General features: G+C 35.6%; 1 protein-coding gene and 1 pseudogene across 1 annotated transcript; both read left to right on the top strand.

Annotated features, from left to right (window-relative positions):
• Positions 1–269: 269 nt before the first annotated feature.
• On the top strand, positions 270–4286 carry LOC131618917 (receptor kinase-like protein Xa21; annotated as a pseudogene).
• A 1058-nt stretch (positions 4287–5344) lies between these two features.
• Positions 5345–7813, top strand: LOC131618916 (uncharacterized). Its single transcript, XM_058890067.1, has 8 exons — positions 5345–5420; positions 5765–5936; positions 6193–6318; positions 6421–6580; positions 6667–6725; positions 6905–7025; positions 7111–7223; positions 7495–7813. Exons 1-8 carry the CDS (start codon positions 5345–5347, stop codon positions 7811–7813), a joined length of 1146 nt encoding a protein of 381 aa, XP_058746050.1.
• Positions 7814–16467: the final 8654 nt, after the last annotated feature.

Raw genomic sequence — 16467 nt, 5'->3', positions numbered from 1 at the left:
TGAGTAATAAGAAGAAAAAAAATCAAGGAGCTATTATTTTATTAAACTTAATAATGATCCCTAGTCCCTAATAAATACATCATAATCACAATAGAAATGATAATCCTACACTAGATGATACAACTAGAACATATTTTTATACGGTTGGATTCCTTTTACTATATTTAATAATAATTGTTCAATTTTTTTAATAAAAAAAACACACATGCTATATATGGTGTAAAAAATCCAGTGTAAGGATAGCAATCCTCTAATCACAATGCTGATCTTATTCATTTTCAGGTTCGATACCCGAAGAGATCAACTATCTTTATAAACTTAAGTATCTAGTATTATCAGACAATAGACTTACTGGGTCCATTCCTTCCAAACTCCTTAACATGTCGTCATTGGAAGGCTTGTATCTTGAACGAAATAATCTCTTTGGCATTATTCCATCAAATACAGGATATAGCCTTCCCAACCTACAAGTACTTCACCTGAATAGAAACAATTTTGTTGGAAATATTCCAGCGAGTATATTCAACGCTTCTAAAGTCGTTGAATTTCAACTTAATTCCAATGCATTTAGTGGATCTTTTCCCAATATTGCTTTTGGAAATTTAAGACTCCTCGAATCTTTTCGCATATCTAAAAATGATATGACAATAAATGATTCTGTTCAATTCTTTACTTCTTTGACGAGCTGTAGATATTTGAAATCTCTACACTTATCAGAAAATCATATACCATCCAACCTTCCTAAATCAATTGGAAACATAACTGCAATATCCTTTATGGCAGACTACTGTGGAATTGGTGGCAATATTCCTCTGGATATTGGAAACATGAGCAACTTGATCTTATTTTCTATGTTTGGGAATAATGTAAATGGACCCATTCCTAGAATTTTTAAAGGATTGCATGAACTTCAGTACTTGGATCTTAGCTTTAATGAACTAGAAGGATCATTTATCGAGGAGCTTTGTGAAATTCAGGGTTTAGGTGATTTGCATCTAGAACATAACAATCTTTCAGGAGTTTTACCCTCATGCTTGGGAAATATGAGTTTGCTTAGAAATTTAAACATAGGATATAACAAATTGAACTCTAAGATACCTTCCTCTCTTTGACTACGACCACGACGATGAATATCTTTTGACGATGCTGCTGCAGTGCCTCCCAAGCCTAGACCGTGGCAATTTGAGTAGGGACGAAATAGTTTGGTTACCGGATGAAACTAACGGGTTTTCGGTAAAAAGGTGTGCTTCTGAAATTTACAGGAGGGATGTGAACCCGGGTATGCATCCTAATGTGCTGAAAAAATTAAGCTTTCTTTGGAAACTCAGTGTACCCTCTAAAGTGGGTATTTTCGGATGGAGGTTTGTGCTGGGGAGGTTACCTACAAGAGATCTTTTAAAGGCGAGAGGAATCATTGGCAACGATTCCGAATGTGGCTGCGTTTTCTGTTTCTCTTTTCCAGAAAATTCCAGTCATTTATTTGACTCTTGCTCGGTAACTAGAGGAATTTGGACAAAGGTGGGTCAATGGCTTGGTGACTCTATGAATCTGTCTTTGGAGGAGTTGAGGAATTTTTTGGATCATGCTGATAAGGTTAAGGCTAAAGAAGATCGTTTAACTGTGGGAATTATTTGGTTAACGACTCTGTGGAATGTTTGGTTGATGCGGAATGCCATCATCTTTAAAGGCAATATTTTCAGCTTTGATGAATGCCTCTCGGCGATCGTTCTGAGCTCGTGGAAGTGGTTTAGAATAGTTAACGGATCTTCTTTAAATTGTAACTTTTATGCTTGGCATAATTTCCCTCTATCCTGTATAAAGAGGTGATAGCTTGTGTATTCGGTTTCCGGTTTTAATCCGGTTTTTAATCTCATTACTTATTAAAAAAAAAACATATATCTTAGCGGTAGATTTGTCCTCCAATGCTTTGATTGGTAAACTTCCACCAGAGATTGGGAATTTAAGAGCAATTTTAGCATTAGATCTATCAAGAAACCATATTTCCAGCAGCATTCCTGCAACCATCACTTTCTTAAAGACATTGCAGAATCTCTCTTTAGATCATAACAAACTGTATGGGTCAATTCCTACTTCACTTGGTGACATGGTAAGATTAACCACCTTGGAATTATCTCATAATATGCTAACCGGTGTTATTCCGAAATCCATTGAATCATTTTTGTATCTTCAAAACATCAACTTTTCTTATAATAGATTACAAGGAGAGATCCCTGATGGTGGACTTTTCAAAAATTGGACAGCTCAATCTTTTATGCACAATGAAGCTCTTTGCGGAAATCCTCGCCTACAAGTACCTCCATGTCTTAAACTTGTTAAGAAAAGTTCAAAGGCAAAGAAGCTATTACTCAAATGCATGGTTCCCATAGTTGTGTCAATCATTTTCATTGTTGGAAGCATAATACTTTTGAAAGTTAATAAAAGAAAAAAGGTCAAAAATACTCTTGAAAGAGGTTTATCAACTTTAGGAGCTCCAAGAAGAATTTCTTATTATGAACTTGTGCAAGCAACAAATGGATTCAATGAGGGTAATTTACTTGGAAGGGGTGGCTTTGGCTCTGTGTATCACGGCAAACTTCCTGACGGTGAGATGATTGTTGTCAAAGTAATTGATTTGCAGTCGGAGGAAAAATCAAAGAGCTTTGATGCAGAATGTAATGCAATGAGAAATCTACGACATCGAAATCTAATTAAGATTATCAGCAGTTGTTCAAATCTTGATTTCAAGTCGCTGGTGATGGAGTTCATGTCAAATGGAAGTGTGGAAAAATGGTTATATTCAAATAACTTTTGTTTGAATTTCTTGCAAAGGTTAAATATAATGATAGATGTTGCTTCTGCATTGGAATATCTCCATCATGGTTCTTCAATACCAGTGGTTCATTGTGATCTAAAGCCTACTAATGTGTTGTTAGATGAAGATATGGTTGCACATGTTAGCGATTTCGGTATTGCAAAGCTCATGGATGAAGGACAATCTAAAACTCATATACAGACTTTGGCAACTATTGGTTGCCTTGCACCAGGTCATTTCTTGATCTCTTTTACTTCTAAACATTTTCTTCTTTATGCTTTTATTCCTAACCATATTATTTTATTTTGCAAATAAAAAATTCCATAGTGACTATCAATAATTATTTTGTTAAGCTATATCTGATTTTTTAACTCATAATGTACTTCCTTGTTGAGTCATCATCTATATATCCCTCCCCAAACCACCTTATCTACTTTGTAATTGTTATTTAGCAAAATAATATCATACAAAAAGATATTGAATATTTCAAAATGACAGTATCCTTTATTCATAATAAACAATCACAAATTATTATATCATCAAACAACTCATTACAATTTACAATCTTCAAAGGATTGGTGGATAAAGCATGCCATGATCCATATAAATAAGAGTATGACAGGGTCTTATAAATAATCAATTTTAATTTCTACTCGTCTTTTTGAGGTTGTGTAAATATATAATCGTGCTTCTTGAATTTAAAACCCTTCCTTGTAATGAAATGAAAAGTTATAGATCACGAGTATAAATTTTTAATTATCACAAATTATTATATGATTTATATTTATAAATACAATAGTATATATGTACTTTCAAAGAAACAGTTGTAAAAAATAAAAAAATAAAAAAAAACAAGTTGGCAATTATAATTTGTTTCTTTAAGTTAACTTGCTTTTATTATATTTAAGAATATTTGATAACTATTAGTACTTATATATACACATGCAGAGTATGGATTTGAGGGAATTGTTTCTGTCAAAGGGGATGTATACAGCTATGGGATAATGTTAATGGAGATTTTCACAAGAAGAAAACCAACTGATGATATATTTGTTGGAGATCTAAGTATGAAAACATGGATCATTGGATCACTGTCTAATTCAATTTTGGAGGTCTTGGATCCTAATTTAGTCCAACAGAACGGAGAACAAATGGATGGCATATTGACACACATGTCATCTATTTTTGGTTTAGCCCTTAATTGTTGTGAACATTCACCTGAAGCAAGAATCAATATGGTAGATGTTAAAGCAACGCTAATCAAAATCAAGACTTCGATTTTTGGTAGAGGAGGGATATAGTTATTTTCATTTGAGCAAGTGGTTTGTTAATTTACTGGAATGTATTTTCTTTCTTTTCTAATGTTTGTTAGTTCATTGGAATATTTCTTTAGGTAAGGGAAGTTTTTAATATTGTTTTCGGAATTATGTTGCTCCTTCTGGCTTGTCCTCTTAAATTTTTATATTGTTGTTTAGATTGAAGTACATTGTACCATTAATATATATTAAATATGTTTTTGGTCCTTATAAATATTTTAAATTTTATTTTTAGATCATATTAAAAAAATGAAATATTTTAGTTTCAAAATTTTTTATATATGAATGCAAGTTTAGTCCTTGTTATTTTTTAAAAATTTAAAAACTGTTTAATTACTTTTTAATTTTAAATTTTTGAATAATTTGTTTCATATATGTTTAGAATATTTATCTACCAAACTTTAGAATTTTTTAAAATGAGAATAATTAAATATTAATTTTTTAAATTTCCAAAGATAATAATAAAACTAATGAAAATCTCAACTTAGAAATCAAATTTTGAGTTTCTATTTTTTCAAGGAATTTTTTAAAACGTTCTAAACATGTATGTAAAATAATCATTCAAAAATACATATTAGTTTAGCAGTAGGGACTAAAATTACGTGCATAACAATTTAGGAGGGACCAAAATATATCATTCTTTTTAATAGAGACCAAAAACAAAATTTGATATTTCAGAAGGACCTAAAACATATTTAACTCTTAAAATAATTCGAGTTGTGCGCACCAACTGAGATATACATGGAACAAAGTCGGGTTTGAGGGTCTTCTATTGTAAACATTGCTAATCTACCATATAAGAACATTTATTGTTCTGGAAAACCCAACAATGCCCTTTACTAAATAATTGCCACATACCTTCTTTTCTCACTTTTCATGTCTTTTTTACCCCTATCTTAACTATCTAAGTATCCCTTTATGTCTTGACTAACCCATTACTTCAATAATACACTCATTGTTAAACTACCAAATTCTATTTCCTTCGTATGTAACCAGTTTATGCACTTTGGTTTTGGAAAAGTTGCTTTTGGTTACTATAGCTGTCACGATTTTCTGATCTACCCATCCTTCTGCTGTGTCCTTCTGCTGTACCGCTTTGGAACCTGTTCCTTCCTTTGGTTTCCCTTTCTCTCTCATTTGTGTCTCCTTTACCTAATCTTCATTCAACTAAAATCTGCGAAATTTTTCTGCTCAATATATACTTCTATCTTCGCTTATGGCGAGACCTTATGACAAGGTTGGGGACATAAACGAAAGAAAGGAGCTATGGAACCTGACTGTGAAGATTCAACGTAAGTGGAAAGTGACGATGACTAACAAGGAGCATTTTGAGATGGTCATAGTTGACAAACAAGTGAGTTATGTGTTTGTTTACACCATTATCTTTTTATGTCTGTTTCTGTAATCTTATGGCTGTTTCAATCATGTTTGGATCTGATGACAAATATTTCTGGAACCCTTTATTGTTGATTTCGTTCTCTGTTGTATTTTTATGACAATGGTTTCTCATAACATGTTTTCAGAAAAAGCTTGCACCTTTACAAAGTTTTCTTTATTTCTTTAAATGTTTGGCTCAACCAAAGGTTGTATTTTTACAGTTTTCTTGAAATATTTTTCTAAAAGCACTTGCTAACAGGTTCTTCCATAACTTTATCATTTTCGTTATATAGTTCCTTTAACTCTTCCAAATTTAACAGTTTCTACTTTACTTTCTCCTCAGACGTCATTGGTATCGTCGACGAGGTGGGATACACGCAGTCAATGGTTGGAAAGAAACCACAGATCAACTTCATTTTGCGGGACTTGGGGTATATTATTTCCCTTATGATCCTCATTTCACTAAATATTACTAATGGTGCTTATTTCTATTAGGTCTAACACGTTGCACTGCACTTTGTGGAAAACCTACGCAACTCAATTTTTTGAATTCAAACAGAAACAAGTAGATCCCTCTGCCCCGGTTGTCATCTTCTTGAAATACGCCAAAATTAAGGAAGAAGGTTTACAACTACTTCTTCTTTGCCAATTGTTCCGTCTTTGATTTCTAATAACCTATTTATACAGAACCTATATGATTATTATTAACATGAGTGATACAGGAAAATACCTTCTTGCTGTCACAAATACGTATAATGTTACCACCGTACACATAAATGAAGAGATTCCTGAGATAATTGATTTTCTAAGCCGGTATTTCTTAATCGACAATTTTCCCTTTTACCTTTTTTGTACAGTTACTATTATGGTTGGTATTGTTTCGGTAACTAACCCCATTTTTTATAACTCCTGCAGTATGCCAACGGTTTTACCATTGCCAAAATCCCAAGGCAGTACGGGAAAATCCAGCCATGATTGCTCGCAACAAACCTCGGGAGGTCACCTATCCCCTGCTGATAAGTTTTTCTCAAAGGCTTCGCAATTGCCACTATCAGAAATTATTGTGTTGTCTGAGGTATGTCGCAACTCCAACACATTTATGTTTAAACGCCCATGCTATGAACGCGGTAAATAACATTAAAGTTGGTATACCTTTTGCAGCCAATAATGTGTGTCACCGTTTCTACAACGGATAAGCTTATTCCTGATACAAATGGATGGTACTATAAGCAATTCCATAAATGTCCTCAAATGGCCAAGGGAGATAGCCCACCTTATTTCTGCAAATTCGGACACATGACTGAGGCTGAAATCTGGAGGTCGTATTACCTGCATACTATGATGAAAACTACGACCCCTTCATTATTTTGTTATGCTGACAACTAAATATTTTGTTTAGTTTTCGTATATGTGTTGAAGTCGTTCACGATGGTACGGCCGGTAGGTTTGTTTTCTGGGACCGTGAGGCCGCTGAACTGTTAGAAACATCTGTAGCTACCCTTCGTTCGACCATGGTAGAGGTGACATACACAACAAAACTTTTGGTTTATCATGCCTTATGTTTGTATGATTTAACACTTAACTTATCTTATATTTGTATATTAGAGTGGAATCACTGATCCGATGAACTATCCCTTTGCACTGGACAAATTGTTAGGAAAAAAGTTTTCTTTCAAGATTAATTGGAACCCTCGCTTTAAGAATGGTTCTGTTGTCATGTATCTCAAAAATAAACAAACTGTTGATCAACTGGAAGGAAAAGATGTTCGTATTGAATTTGAAGAGGTAGTCACCTTATCTTTTGAGAAACAATCGAAATTTCTTTCTATTGTCAATCCTGGCGATTACTAATCACTCTTCTTTTCCTACAGACTTTTCCAAGAGTCCACTACTCATTCTGAAATGGTATTCATTCTGACCACAAAGTTGTCCAACTGTTGTTTATTTTCTAAATAAATTATCAGGAGTTTATGAAGTTTGTTTCTGCAGAAATTGGAGAGCATTGGCGAGGGTGTTTCCTTGGATATTTTGCAACCTCAAACCATACGGTGGATTTCCATATACTGATCCTGAGAGTAAAGTGGTCAAAATTTCCCTTACTAATTCTTGCTCCTCTTTGGTTTCCATTGAACAGGAAGGAGAGATCTCCTCGGCGCCTATTCCCGATCCCATAACACCTTTGGCATATGTCAAGAGGATGCCTCCCGAAGACGCGGTTGAGTCACCAATGCAACCTCTCGGAGAAGGCGACCTATCATCGACTAAGGTCAAGAAGGTGGCCAAGCGTGGGAAAAAATATGCAACCTAAATCATGTCTTCACTGTCACCAACATAACCAATGTTTTGTATACCATTTTGGATGTCTTTTTTGTTACCAGGCCTAAACTTGCAACAAGTGGTTAAATGGGTTGTTTTTATTTGTCCCTGTACTTTCTAATGGGATCGTTTTTTTTCGTTCATTTTATATCAACTTCCTTATCAATATGCTTTTGTGTTTCTATATCAGTACCAAAATAACTTCAACCCCTAAAAATTTTTCACTCACTTAAATTGTTACAACAATACCCTATTAATGTCACAACCTTTGTTAATAAATCCTGAACTACATTTATCTAATATATTTACGGCATGTGACAACCTAACCAACAATAGTATGAGTCTCACAAAAAGCCTATGGTAAATAAATAATGACTACACGTCTTCATATCTAAATTCAAGATCATTGTTTCAAATTTCTGCTGTCAGAAAATTGTACAACCTAATGTTGAGTACACAACCTTTCTACGAAATTTTAATCAACTTTTACCTCACACAACCTGTTCATGGACCGGTTTAAGTTTTTGTTTTGTGAACAATAGCCTTCCAGAACTAAGTATGGGTTCGCTAGATTTTTCGATGTGTTGGATGCAAGGATGTTGGCAACTAAGTTAGACAATGTCTTCTTAGAGGGAAGGATAATAGTGCTCACCCTTCTCCTCTTTACGATACTTCCACCTCCTTTGATGTTGAAGGAGACTATATTCATCAATTCCTTTTGGATTTCGCCATCTTTGCCTTCTTTCATTCTTTATCTCTGATCTCCATTCCTTCCACTTCTTTGATATTCGAATCCATATCCGCCCTGCCTACCACCCCCAATTTTGAAATTGTTCCCCATATTTTCTACTCAACTTCAGAGAAGTCGTTCCTCTTTATTCTCTCATTACACCTCCAAACTTCTGAATTAGTCAACGAATTGTGATTGTGAAAAGAGCTGTTTGAGATATCTTCAATATCGTTGCTTTGAATTCTGATCGGAACCGATGTAGATTTAGAACCTTCGAGCTTATCAGGAACCAGGCAAGAAAAATAAGACGGTCTAGCATTAACCCTTTCCCCTAAATCAACTAAAGACTTCAGAGAAGTTTGTTTTTTGTGTTTGGGTAACTTTAGATTCCTACATTCACCATCAAAGGAAATTGGATCATTTAAAAAATCCAATTCCAAAATAGGCCCATTAGTGCCTAACTTTTGTGAAGGCCTAAAAAACCTTTCCTTCTTTTGCCTCTCTCTTCTTGGCCCCATACTAGACGTAGGCACAATTCCTTGACACGTTTCTTCGAAAGTATTGCCCACTACACTTCTCTCATATGACCCTTCTCCTTCGGAATTTGAAAAATTATCCTGATGGGTCTTTATCTCCTTTTTTGGGTCAGAGATATCATTTAAAACAGGAATAGCCTTTTTGCTGAAAGAGCCTATAACCTTCCTAATTCCATCATTCCCCTGATTGTCTTCAGTACTAGGTACCTCTACGGACAAGTTATCCGCCACTTTATCGTCTTCAGTCATTATCTCATAAATGTGATCCTCTTTACCCACAGAGTTTTCAACCTCGAAACCCACATCTCCATCATCGTCACTTTCTTCATCAGAACTAAATTCACTGTTCGTCTCGCTAACACTAACATTATCCTCTTTAGCCTTCTTAAGAGGTGGATTTGCCGGTGGCCCAGAATTATCTTCCGCCAAAATGATTCGGAACAACGATCCATTGATCAAAACCATTAAAACTTCGTTAATCACCGCCATACACCTTGTTCGTATTTTTAGTCTAGCAATGTCCATTCTGAGTTTGGTAAAAGTAATATCATCACTTTCGATGAAAGTTCCCAAAGTAGAAGACACCAGTTTAAAAAAATCTTTACTCCATGCATGACATGGAATCCCAGAGCATTTTATCCAAACTATTCTCTTCGGATCTACGTCATCGTGCTTCCATCTTCTTATTTCTTTAAACCAAGAACTCCACCAAGTTCTTCTCTCCTCTAAGAAATTTTAAATCTCTCCTTCTACTAGGTCTTCCAAAAGACATAAATTAGCTCCAAGAGGAGTAATTCTAATCGAGAAAATGCCCTCTTCATGAAAAACTTGTTTCATTTTGAACACCGTTCCCGAATCCTTAACAACACCTACGAATGACTTATCATATTTCTTCAAATCTTCTTCTTTAGATGTGAAACTCAGATGTTTTCTATGGATATTCTTCTGACCAACATCTTTTCTATCCCTAATCTGATTCATGGTTGCTTCTGCATACGATATTCCACCGGTCTTCTCGTAACCCCTGCGATCAAATGTTTGGTTGATCTCCTGTCTCCTGGAACTAGCCATATTGTTTCTGCCTTTGCTTGGTACTCCTTCTACCATACCTGACCTAACTATTCTTTGAAATTTGGGAATATTGGAAAATATCTCCCTTCCCTCTAAGAAGACATTGTCTAACTTAGTTGCCAACATCCTTGCATCCAACACATCGAAAAATCTAGCGAACCCATACCTTCTTCCTCTCTTATCCCTCTTGCTTCTGTGATTTTTCAAGATGGAAAGAATTCAAAAAATGCGAAGAATCTGCACAACTGCCTCACAATGTGGTTCAATATTCTTCTAGGATGCATGCATCATAGACACTCAAGCAACTCTTCTGACTACATCGTGAAGGATAGAAAAACACTCAGAAAGGGGGGGATTGAATAAGTGTGACTTCAAAAACTTGTAAGATAAAAACAATGAACATAATTATTTTTATCCTGGTTCGTTGTTGACGAAACTACTCCAGTCCACCCCCTTAGAGTGATTTACCTCAACTGAGGATTTAATCCACTAATCCAACTGATTACAATGGTTATCCACTTAGAAAACTTCTATGTCTTCTAGAGTATACAGATCACAACTTGATCACTCTAGGAATTCCTCACTTAGAAACTTTCTAAGTTTTCTAGAGTCTACAGATCACGACTTGATCACTCTAGGAATCTTTTACAAACAATGTAAAATAATGTTTACAAGAGTAAGATTGCTTCTAATAAAGCTGTAATCACAACAGTGATATATCTCTTAAGTTCTAAGCTTAACACTCACTAAATATTACAAGAGTTTGAGAGGTTGAAGATGAAGTTCGTGAGTTTTGATTTTGACAATGTTTCAGTATTTTGCACAAGTGTTCTACTTTGCTTCTGATCAGAACTTCTATTTATAGGCGCTGAGAGGAAATGACCGTTGGGAGCATTTAATGCTTTGCGTGAATAGTACAGCTTTGCATTTAATGTTTCACACTTTTGTCAACTACCTCGAGCCTTGCTTTTCCTGCTTTTACTGACTTTGCCTTTTGTAGCTTCTAACGTTCCTTTTGTCAGTTAGAGATTAGACTTAATAGCCTGTCAACTTGTACTTTCTTCTGGACTCAGATTTGTAGAATAACAACGTTTGAATATCAGAGTCAACAACTTGGTGTAGAGCATCTTCTTGTCTTCTGACTTTGAAGAGCTTTGAGCGTGATACCATCGGAACTTCAGAGCTTATTCTTCTGACTTTCATTCTTCTGATGCTTTTAATTCATATTCTGATTATGCTTGACCATCTTCTGATGTCTTGCCAGAGCATGTTCTGATGAAGCCATCTAGAACTTCCAGAGTCAGTTGCTTCTGAGCGCTGATTTGTGCATACTCTTTATATATTTCCTGAAATAGAAAATGCAAAGGATTAGAGTACCACATTATCTTATACAAAATTCATATATAATGTTATCATCAAAACACAGAATATTGATCAGAACAATTCTTGTTCTAACAATCTCCCCCTTTTTGATGATGACAAAAACACATATAATTGATATGAATTTGTATCCAGAATATCAGATGAACAAAGACAATTACACCGTTATAGCAAAAGCATATAATCACAATGTGTGAATATGTCTCCCCCTGAGATTAAAAATCTCCCCCTAAAATTAATACTAGAAGAATTTATAAATAAAAGACTTCCCTGAGTATTTTTCCATTTCAGTTGAGACTTTCACGTAGAATAGAACTTCAGAACATTCAGAGCTTCCATTGGACAGCTGCAGAGCTTTGAATTTCCCTTTGTAATCAATTGAATCATAGCATACTTGATTGTATCAGAGCATTCTTTTTGCTTCTGATCCTGAAGCTTCAGAGAACTAAGCTTGCTTCAATTCTCTAAGAGCATGCTTCTTCTTAGAATTGCTTTTCCCCATGTATTTGCTTCTCATGTTGAGCTTTGACCAGAATATCTCATTCCTGCAAAACTATTAAAGACAGAGAAAACTTGCAAATAATGTTAGGAAATGTTGAGACTTAATCCCAGCAACTGATTATAAACCAATTCAATTATCATATTTCTCCCCCTTTTTGTCATAACATCAAAAAGCATAAAGATTCAGATGAACAAAACACACAGAGTGAAGAAAGAACAGAGATAATTTTTCATTGATTAAAACATCAGAAGATAAGGGTACAGAAACATATGCAGTTCAAGCAGATGCAGAAAACAAGAAACACACTAAGACGCAAGACAGACTACGACTGGCTAAACCTAGAAGCTAAGACAACCAGAAGGTTCTTAATCTCAGCAGTGTCTTCAACTTGCTTCCTTGTAGCTTCTTTCTAATCCTGCATGAAGGATCTGAACTCAGCGTTTGTATCCTCTTGCTTGTCCAGACAAAGAGACAAGTTAGCTTGATTCTGTTGGAGCTCCTTCATAGTGTTTATCAGCACAGAAGCAGAAGAACCAGCAGAAGCAGCATCAAAGTTGTTTTCCTCAACAGGAATTTCTGAAGCAGGATGTTCTAAGCCTTCAAGAATTGCAGCTAGATTTTCTGGAGGTCTTGGAGAAATAGGTTCAGGAGGGTATTCAACTTCTGGATATACCATATTTGGTGCTTTTTCAGAGGGATGCTCCCTAAGCCAGTTGAATAATAACTGAAAGTCTCCAGTTAGAACCTTATAGGGATGTGGCGTCCACACAACCATTGCCAAAGGATTCTCTTCTTCTGCAAGCTCATCAACAATCTCCTTTTCTTCAAGAGGTTTCCAGCTGGTGATGGGATGATAGTATCTGCCATAATCATACTCTAGAAGGTAACCAGAAGGACCAGGAGCTGCAGCTAGACACTCTTTCTGAAGATTCAAAAAATCAGATTGAATCTCCCTACCAACGGTTCTCCAGATCATGTGCAACCTTTAGAGCATCTAAACCTGTTCTGACCTTAAGAGTTAATAATTCAAAAAGTGTATCAACAGAAGGTCTAGGAGGTGATGTTCTTGGAGGAGGGTTAGGTATTTGAAGATTGAGAGAAGAGATTGGCTTATCTGGGAAGGATAGGGCATATAATTGAGGAACTCTATCCAAAACAAATTCTGTTTCAGAAGAGGGTGTTTGAGAGGGTGGTTGAGAGGATTCAGCTTCATGATCTGAGTCTAAAACCACATCAACAGGAGTTGATTTAGGTTTACAGCGATATAATTTCATGAGGCGGGTGAAAGAATCAGAATCACATGGTTCCGGAGATGAAGGTGTGAAAAGGCAGAGCACAGCAGTGTCTACAAGGGTGTAGTTGAGGTGAGGAGGAGGTTGAGAAGTAGATATATTTGCATGAGGAGGAAAGATGGTGTTAAGGGGTGTGGCTTCAAAGATAGGTTCAGAAGCTGGGGGTTCAGAATCAAGAATAGGCGTAGTTCCTTTAGGCTTGGGTGAAGGAGGAGGTGTAAGAACTTTGGTGGTTGGAGGTGATTTAGCATGGGCTTTTTCTGGTTGAATTTCTGGGTTAGATTCTAATGATACATTCTTTGAATTAAAGACAAAGTCAGAATCAGGTTCAGAAATTACAATACCTGGACCTCGTTGCTTCTTCTTAGCAGGTCCTTCTCCAACTGTCTTTCTCTTCTTCTCCTTCTGTATCACCATCTTCTGCTTCCCTTTTAACTATTCTTTCTCCTTTTCAACTTCATTCTGCTTTTCTTTTTCAACATCTTTCTTCTCCAACTTCTTTTCTTCTTCTTTCTTTTCTTCCTCTTTCTTCCTCTTCTTATCTTTCTTCTTTTTCTTTCTCTTCTCTTCTTCTTTCTTATCATCCTTCTTATGCTTCTTCTTTTCTACTTCTCTTTCTTTCTTCTGTTCCTCCTTCTGTTCATCAGCTTGCTTATCATTTTTCTTCTCTTCACTTATAGTAGGAAGATCTAACCTTCTATTGGTTCTCCTTTCTTTCTCTAGCACAATTTCTGGAACTCCATCCTTAGTAGTGAGATCTTTCTACTTGCTTATCCAAATAGGCTCATAATCAGAACCATTTTCTCTGTGCATGGCAATGGAGCGAACAATAACTTCTGGTTGTTCATTCCTGAAGAACAACTCAAAATCAGCCAAAACAGGACCTCTTCTGGTTCTAACTTCTGGGTTTGCTTGAAGAGTAGAATCAATTGACTTGATTATGCCCATTTTCTTCAGAGTATGAGCGTTCAGAGTACTTCCAATAATAGTGTAAGGATTATTGATGATTCTAGCATTCTCTAGATTCTCAACTATCTTTGTTTGGACCAGAAGATTTGTGAGAGTTCTTCCAAAAGGAATAACGTTCCTCTTCTTGTTTGGATACTGCAGCCTGATTTCGTCTCTTGAATCATTCACTGCATGCCACAAGTGATTGAAAATGATGAAGGGAAGATCCACCTTGATTTGTTTACCAATACAATACATAATGTATTGTTGGTCCTTGTTGACGAAGTTTGAAGAACTTGTTGATTTTCTGTGGTAAAACCAGCCTAGAAGAATCTTAGTCCATACCTTGTAGATGGTTTTCAGACCCTTAACTTCTTTTGACTTCTGTCCATTCTGAAAGATCTCAGCATACACATCGTCCCAATCATTTCTAGGAGTTGTTTCAGTAACACCTTCAACATTCATCAAGCCAAACAACTTCCTTATAAGGGGTTCAGTTATTGAGAAGAATTCACCATGAACTATGGAGAGAATTGCTTTAGGCATAACAGTTGCATGCACCCAGAATTCTTTCACTAGGTCAGGATAAACTGGACCACACAGATCATAGAACAAAGGTCCCCAACCTTGAAACACCATATTCTCTGTAAGATGAACATCATGTTACTCCAAATTATCAAAATCTACCATTAACTCGCAAATAACCTCCAACTGATCCAATGGAATCGAACAGGTTATCTAGGGAACAAGTTGTTGCTCTTGATCTTCTCCTTGTTGATGTTGTTGCTGAGAAGACGAACCAACATTCTGAGTTGAAGGGGAAGCCATTGAAACACTTCTAAGATTTTTGGGTTTCTTTTTAGGGTTTGAGAAGAGAGAGAACATGTTACAGAAACGCATAAAATAGGAGGATGATGAATGAGTGAAAAGAGTAAAAAAGATTATGAGAGATGTTTAAATAGACACGGATTTGAAACAAATATGCAATGAGATTCTGAGAATGAATAGTTACAGAATGCAGAGAATCAAATGCATTTAATGTTGAGTGACGTTAGGGTAAAACGTGATATTTGAAATGATTTGCACAGTTACCTAGGGCGGCGTCTCATCAACTGCACGCATGTTTGTCCCTTCAGAATGAACACGTGTTCATCATCTGGAATAGCTGGTGACAGCTGTTTTGCTTTCAAAGAAATTCTGAATCAACTTAGACATATGAAACGTTAGTAATAACAAAATCAGAATATCTAATTGATAAACAAGTTCAGAATATCTGATAAGAAAATAAATAATCATTTCAAATCTAATCCATATATCAGAACTTCTCATTTTTTCATTCTGGGCATAAATCCATACTGATATTCTTCAGAATGAACTTAAACCTATCTTCAGCAAGGGGTTTTGTGAAAATATCAGCCCACTGATGTTGTGTATCAACAAAGTTTAAAGAAAGAACACTCTTCTGAACATAGTCCCTAATGAAGTGATGTTTGATCTCAATATGTTTAGCTTTGGAATGTAAGATAGGATTCTTAGATAAACAAATAGCAAAAGTATTATCACAGAAGATAGGATTGTTACTCTCATATATCTGATAATCTTCTAGCTGACTCTTCATCCAGAGCATCTGTGTACTACATCCAGCAGCAACAACATATTCTGCTTTTGTTGTAGAGAGAGCAATTGTGGCTTGCTTCTTGCTGTACCGAGATTAGATGACTTCCCAGAAACTGATAGCTTCTAGAAGTACTTTTCCTTTCAACTATATCTCCAGCGTAATCAGCATCACAAAATCCTACTAAGTTGTATTCTTCAGATTTCTGTAGACTAAACCAACATTAGTAGTACCTTTCAGATACCTCAGAATTCTCTTAACAGCAGTTAAGTGAGATTCTCTAGGATCTGATTGGAATCTAGCACACAGGCATACACTAAATAGAATATCAGGTCTAGAAGCATTAAGATATAGAAGAGATCCAATCATACCTCTGTAGAGCTTTTGATCTACCTTCTTACTTACCTCATCCTTACCTAAAACACATGTTGGATGCATAAGAGTCTTTTCTTCTTTGCTTTCTGAAAGATTAAACTTCTTCAGAAGTTCTTTCACATACTTGGTCTGATGAACATAAGTTCCTTCAGAAGTTTGATTGATCTGGATCCCAAGGAAATACCTGAGTTCTCCCA

This window comes from Vicia villosa, linkage group LG7 (assembly GCF_029867415.1).
Source record: "Vicia villosa cultivar HV-30 ecotype Madison, WI linkage group LG7, Vvil1.0, whole genome shotgun sequence".
NCBI classification, from domain to species: Eukaryota; Viridiplantae; Streptophyta; class Magnoliopsida; order Fabales; family Fabaceae; genus Vicia; species Vicia villosa.
This window is presented reverse-complemented; position numbering and strand designations above follow the sequence as displayed.

Bases quoted from the DNA above. Each gene is read 5' to 3' on its own strand.
- LOC131618916 (XM_058890067.1), top strand. From the start codon at position 5,345: ATGGCGAGACCTTATGACAAGGTTGGGGACATAAACGAAAGAAAGGAG. The intron at 5,421-5,764 runs GTAAGTGGAAAG...ACTTGCTAACAG, and splicing joins CCTGACTGTGAAGATTCAAC to GTTCTTCCATAACTTTATCA. The intron at 6,319-6,420 runs GTATTTCTTAAT...TAACTCCTGCAG, and splicing joins ATAATTGATTTTCTAAGCCG to TATGCCAACGGTTTTACCAT.